The sequence below is a fragment of the Canis lupus genome, chromosome 6, assembly GCF_011100685.1.
Source record: "Canis lupus familiaris isolate Mischka breed German Shepherd chromosome 6, alternate assembly UU_Cfam_GSD_1.0, whole genome shotgun sequence".
Taxonomy (NCBI): domain Eukaryota; kingdom Metazoa; phylum Chordata; class Mammalia; order Carnivora; family Canidae; genus Canis; species Canis lupus.
This window is the reverse complement of record NC_049227.1, coordinates 30529506-30535505: the sequence shown is the minus strand read 5'-3', so window position 1 is coordinate 30535505 and position 6000 is coordinate 30529506. Positions and strand designations below refer to the sequence as shown.

General features: G+C 40.1%; 1 protein-coding gene across 1 annotated transcript in view; it reads right to left on the bottom strand.

The window, feature by feature from the left end:
• Window positions 1-393: 393 nt before the first annotated feature.
• The window catches only part of CPPED1 (calcineurin like phosphoesterase domain containing 1), a 100076-nt gene continuing 94469 nt past the window's right edge, over window positions 394-6000 (bottom strand). The window contains exon 4 of the mRNA XM_038540321.1: window positions 394-2655. Within this exon, the coding sequence (XP_038396249.1) occupies window positions 2426-2655 (230 nt within the window). The 3' untranslated portion in view covers window positions 394-2425. The remainder of the gene's footprint in view (window positions 2656-6000) is intronic.

Genomic DNA, 6000 nt, shown 5'->3' with positions numbered 1-6000 from the left:
CAAGTCCCGCATCGGGCTCCCTGCGGGGAGCCTGCTTCACCCTCTGCCTATGTTTCTGCCTCTCTCTGTGTGTGTCTCTCATGAATAAATAAATAAAATCTTTAAAATTAAAAAAAAAAAAAGTCTCAAGGTTTCCAGCTAATACTGCATTGTTGGCCGGCAAACGTGGTCAAAGGTGCTTCATATTGTAGTATTGCCACAGGTGGAGTTGGTACAAACCCTCTCATTCATGAAAAATGAATTAAGGAGCATGGGCTGGACAGCTGGACTGCTTGCATCTCATTCCTTCCTTTCCTACTGATGAGCTGTGATCTTGGCCTAGTGGCCCCACCTCTCTGAGCCAAAGCACTTACAGTGTACTTAGCACATAATAAACATTCAAAACCATAGTACTTATGATCATGGAGTATTTTATTATTTTCAACAGCATAAGGCACTTATTTTTTAATGTGTTTTTTTAAAAGAAAAAGCAATCATAAGTGAATGTATTGGTAATTAGCTATTCTCAGAATGATACATGCTCATCTACAAAATCATTTCTTTCTGAACCAACCGGCATTAAGGAATACTGCTGGGTACTTAAAAAAATGGTGAGAACTTCCTATGATTCCCTATTCTTAGCATATCTTTGCTGTGTTTTGAAACAGTTCTTTTACATATTAGGTTTGTGCGGAAGGAGACCTAGAAGTCTCAGTTCCATTACTTTTAATGATCTCCAGATCCTCCCCCCCAACCCAAGTGCCACAGCCTACTGAGAGCATCTTGCACATGTCCCATAACACAGAAGGCTTTGTTGGTCTGTTGGGACTCCTCTTCCCTGGGCCCCCAGCAGCCCCACACCTGTATTTACAATCCTGGCATCTGATTCTGAAAGTCAGCACATCCCATGCCTCGGACACGTGGCTTATTACCTTTTACTGAACTCCTGTTCCTGACCCCTTAAATCCACACCTATTGTCAAGAGAAATGAACACAAAGCAAGACTGTGGCAAAATATTAAAACAAGAGTGTTCTAATTTTGAAAATCTTTAATTTTCTTGTGCCACATAACAATGAGCTATGATGCATCACCGATCTGTAGTATAATTAACTTCTTGGCTTTTGTTGCTTATGAATTTACGTATCCAATTATCCTTCTATTTAATTTCTCATGGTTTTGCTACAGTGACTAAAACTTTTTAATATGAAAATCTTTTTTGATTTAATGGACTTTTCAGTTAATTTGTAACCAGTCATTGGGGTACGATTGCCTGCTCTGGCCTGGCGTGTGAAATCTTCCCGGCAGGACGGAGTGCCTAGGTTTCCTGGCCGCCAGGGCAACAGATGAGATCACACTGTGGTCAGCAAGCAGCTGCAGAGAAGCAGCAGTGAAGGAGAGCACATAAAAACGATGCTGATTTTAAACCACCCACGCTCTTTTGTCAAGGGGTACTCCCATTCATTTAACCAAGTTGGTGCCTATTTAGGTAAGAAGGCTGAAATGAAAGCACCATTCTTGCCCTGCCAGAGTTTCTGCTTTGTTTCTTTAGAGAACTTCGCAGCAAGTCCCACTTGTTCTGTCAAAGTAGATGCAGTGAAGAGCCTCATATGTGGAGGGCCATTCCCATCACACAAGAAGGCCATTCTGTGGAGCTCCAGCGCCAATCGGATGTGAACAGGAGCAAACTCAAAACGTGCTGCTGGTGAACTGAGATGTGGGTCTTTGGGGCTTCAGTTCTGGTCTCTGGCATGAGGTTTTTGGAGATGGCCGATTTATGTGCCAATGAAGCTTTTCTCATCACCCAAAAGGCGAATTCAACTTTGACTAGTGTCGACTGCATCATCGACAATACCAGAAGTCTAAAAATTCAATGGCAAATGTCTGCTCAGTCAGTTCCTTGTAAAGAGCCTCCTGCGTGGCTCTGCTAATGGGACACAATTATTTGTTTTGTTAGGAAGGAAAGGTAATGACCTTTCTTTCGCTATGTATTTTGGGAGTCAAGAACACAATTTAATACAATCAGATGCAGTTTGTTTGTGGAATTATCAAAGACCATACTTGGATATCCAGGTGGGATGGAGGTCGACAGGTAGACATTTACCAAAATGCTACCAGGAAACAATCTATTTCACAAGCCACGCTGAGAAACACATCATTAGGAGGATTCACTCAAACACCCAGGCATCGAGATTCTAATATTGTTTATTCCTTTAATTTCAGGCTTCCCTCATGCCTCTCTTTTTTATTTAAGGGAGGGCAGCTCTATATTGTATGTAATTTAGGATAGGAGGATAGGACCCAGCCCTCTGGTTTATGCAAAAGGACATAAATCCACAAATCTGCCTGGAGTACTTTTCTATTTCAACAGGGGGTGGTACACAGGTGTGGTTTCTAGCAAAGTGAAAAACCAGTGAAAGTGAACTATGAACAGACTGTCAGGGGCAGTCACTTTTCCTTCATCAGGCCCATGAGATCGTCTTCTATGCCCTTCTCACTCAGCTCATCCAAACTGTAGTACCGATGAACAATTTTCTTGGCGGTGACCACCACGACTCGGAGCCCGTGGGTGTCCTGGCCCAGCTGGCATCCAATGGCAGATGACACTACCATGTCAAGGTTCTGGTAGGTGCCCCCGGCATTCCGGTGGTAGTGGCCTGAGAACACAGCGGTGACACCTGCGGGGAGGGGGAGGGAAGAAGACATTAGGGGGCCGAGGATTTCCATTTAGGGAACCTGGGGACCCCATGGTTTCCTTCTGGGAGCAACGCAGTATGTTATGAAATTAAATGCATAATATTACTCAGTGCATAATAAATGAGAAGACCACATATGTGACATCCAGAATCCTCTCCAGGATAATTCATTGATACAACATATGAACACATTTGTCATAATGAGTACAAGAAAGTGCTAGGGAGCAAGAAGAGAGAAGATAAAGTGAATCCCTTTGGGAGAGATACAGGAAGCGGAAGGAAATATTTTGAGGCCTGTATAAACAGCCATATGATGGAAGTTAAATGTCTACAAAAAGGAATGTTTATGGAGTTCTAATCAAGATAGCACAGCATGCTCAACATTTAATGTACCTCCTCCGCTCCACACTCAAGAGCCATGATGGATAAAAATCTAAAAAAGAAAACCAAAGGACAGAAGTAGACTCAAAATAAAAATATATAGCTCTGCGGATGAGAAACAAGGCAGAAAGGCAGAGTAATGAGCAGGGTTATGGTGTTACTGGGAGTTAAGCTCCTATAGTGTAAGAGACTGCAAGGAGTTTCTATGCCATGACCCCTGTTTGAAAGAGGGTTGGCATGAAAACCTCTCTTTATGGAAGAAGAATGCAGAAAACCATCGCTGCAGTGGTGTGCAGGTGTTTTTTAACAAGTACTCCAGGAAACAAAAGAGAACCAACTTGTGACGTTTACTAATTTCTATGGTGTAAATACCCTGATCAGGCTGATTTCAATGTGATGTCACTGCCCAGACGTGGGAAGAGATGCCTGGTTGTACATTATTAATGGTGCTTCTTCTACATGGACACAAAAGCTGTGAGCAACCTTGGCTGCATGGTAATAATAACATGTAGCAAGATAATTAGAAAATAATCAGTTTTGAGTATTTATTACCTTTGCTTTTTAATATAATTTGACAGTGAGTTTGTAGAATTTAATTTTTAATAATGGTTGTTTAGCAACAAGCTCACAAAGTTCCTTAAAATTTAATAACTGGTTTTCGTGAGCTGGGTTGGAGCTGTCTCCAGAAAAGCACGGGCTAGGGCTTGTAGCAATCTGTGGATCTAGGAAGGAAGGACAGGCACAGGCTCAAGTCTAGGAAATGAGACATGTTTTCTCAGTGCTACAGTGGGAAAGGGCCCTCAGGCTTGACTGTAAGACCTGGCTCCAGGTGAGGGCTGGGGTGGAGGTAACCCAAACCACTAGACAAGGAGAAGCTACTCAAGAGGGAAAGTGAAGGAAAAACCAAAGCTGACCTCTTGCTCAAATTGAATCTGAAAAAAAAAAAAAAAAAAATCTCACCACCTGTGAAGAAATTTCATGCTAACTAGGGCAGTCCATAGACTCCTTAATCAGGAATATGAATGCACTCCAGGTGAAATGAATGATATAAAACTGCCTGAAAAATATTTAAAATGAGTATATTTAGGGCATCAAAAAGTCCTTAATAAAGGACTGATATCTATAAAAAAGAACCAGATGTTATCAAATGAAACTGGGATGAATTCAATGAGAATAAATGGTAATGAAAGCTTAGAGACAGTGGCCATTAAAGACAGAACACAAAACAATTCTCAATAAATGAGATAAATCTAAACTGGACACTAATCAAAAAGGAAGCCAGTGAACTAAAAGACAGAATGGAGGCACTGAGTCAAAAGACAACACAGAGACTCAGACACAAGCAATAAGAATACACAGTTTAAGGAACCCAAAGAATGGACTAAGAGGTATCAATGGATGCTTAAGAGGCAGTGGAACAAGAGAAAGGAGTAAATAACAGTAAGAGCTACCTACAAATGAAGAAACGATTGTTGAGGATCTTCCAAAATAGAAACATACGGGTCTTCAGATACAAAGTACTAGGTAGGAAAATAAAAGTTGATTCATATTGATATATATCATGCTGATATTGTGGAACATCCAACAACAACAACAAAAAACCCTAAAAAGATATCATGGTAAAAATACTACAAAAGAATGGTGATTAGATAGCAGGCAACCCAGCCATAAGAGAATCAAAGTGTAATGCCTTCCAGTGCTAAGGGCAAGTAACTATGAACCTCAAATTTTATGCCCAGCTAAACCATCGTTCAAGTTAAAGGGCAAAATAAATACATGCTGGGGAATATGAAGATGAAGAGTTTACCACTTCCAAACCTTCACTGGAAGAATTATTAGGAGATACATTTTAGCAAGGAAGGGATGAAATATTAAAAAACAGTGATGAGCAAACACAAAAATATTTGGTTAATTTAATTAACTACTGATTTTCTTTGAAAAACTCTTTTTTTAATGCAAAAGTAAAACTAAAACTCAAGAATGTCATGATAGGAAGTTCAATGGATAATTAAATAACATAAAAGCTATTATCATGTTTGGAAGGAAGATGAAAACAATGAGTAACTTTATATTCTGCTAGGAAAAAAATGCCTAATTAACATGCCTCTTAAAAACATTTGGGCACAAGCAAACAAATTAAAAACAGGCACACTGTACTTCATCAAAATTTTAAACTTTTGTGTGTTAAAGAACATTATCAACAACATGAAAAGATAGCCTGTGGAGTGGGAGAGAATATTTGCAAATCATCTATTTGATAAAGATCTAATATCCATAAAATATGAAGAGATGAATATGAAAAATATGAAAAAATGGTCAATGTCACTAATCATTAGTGCAACACAAATCAAAACCATAATGGGATTTCACTTCACATCCACTAGGATGGCTATCATCAAAAAGATGGAAAATAACAAGTGTTTACAGAGATTTGGAGACATTAGAACCTTTGTAGAGTGCTGGTGGAAATGTACAGTGGTGCAGCCATTCTGGAAACCATTTTGGCAGTTCCTTCAAATGTTAAACCTACAGCTATCATGTGACCCAGCGGTTCCACTCCTAGGTGGAAATGAAAACACACACCCATGTAATAACTTGTACATGAATGTTCTTAACGGCATTATTCATAGTAGCCCAAAGAGCAGAAGCAACTTAAATGTCCATTTGAACTGATGGAAAAACAAAATGTGGCACATCCATATGATGGAAGATTACTCAGCTATCTATAGGACTGGAGAGTGCTGACATAGGCTCCAACATAGACTGACCCCGAAAACATCATGCTCAGCGAAAGAAGTTGGATACAAAAGGCCTCACACTCTAGGATTCCATTTATATGAAATGTCCAGAACAGGTAAATCCACAGAGACAGACATCTTTGTTTGCCACGGGATGGGGGACATGGCGAAGGGGGAGTGACTGCTAATGGGCACAGCGTTTCTTTGT